General features: G+C 54.0%; 1 protein-coding gene across 1 annotated transcript; it reads left to right on the top strand.

Moving 5' to 3' along the window:
• Positions 1-203: 203 nt before the first annotated feature.
• SDRG_08878 (hypothetical protein) lies at positions 204-428 on the top strand (the record flags this gene model as incomplete). Its single annotated transcript, XM_008614777.1, has 2 exons — positions 204-300; positions 346-428. Coding segments are annotated over exons 1-2 (171 nt in total), but the record flags the coding sequence as incomplete, so codon positions are not given.
• Positions 429-446: the final 18 nt, after the last annotated feature.

Here is a 446-nt window from a genome sequence, read left to right as displayed (position 1 = left end):
CTTCAAGCAACGTCACAAGAGGTTAGACTCTGCCTCTTGTCCAATTCCAGGGTTCTCACTGCATGTGTACTAGGTCAAAAGAGGATCATTACAAGGACTTCACTTCCACTGACGACGCTTCCGACCCATGGGATAACACCGTCTTTGCTGCCGTAACCATCTTGTCGTTGGTTGCGGTGGTGAAAATATCATTTGCTGCATAGGATCTCTCGATGCTGCGTCTGGATACGACGTTGCTTCAGTCCGTCGAGTACGTGGCCGAAGGCGCGTACGGTCAAGTGTGGCGCGGCACCTACCATGGTATGAGCTGTACGAATCGCACTGACGCGTCACAGTGACTTGTAGGCAACGCGGTGGCCATCAAGGGACTGCTGCCAGGCAAAGCATCCCGCGTCGCAGTCGCCAACCTCGCCAATGAGATTCTCTTGGCGTCCACGTACTGTCAC

This window comes from Saprolegnia diclina, assembly GCF_000281045.1.
Source record: "Saprolegnia diclina VS20 unplaced genomic scaffold supercont1.28, whole genome shotgun sequence".
Classification (NCBI taxonomy): Eukaryota; Oomycota; class Saprolegniomycetes; order Saprolegniales; family Saprolegniaceae; genus Saprolegnia; species Saprolegnia diclina.
Note: the sequence above shows the minus strand (reverse complement) of the source record. Positions and strands in the feature narration are given on the sequence as shown.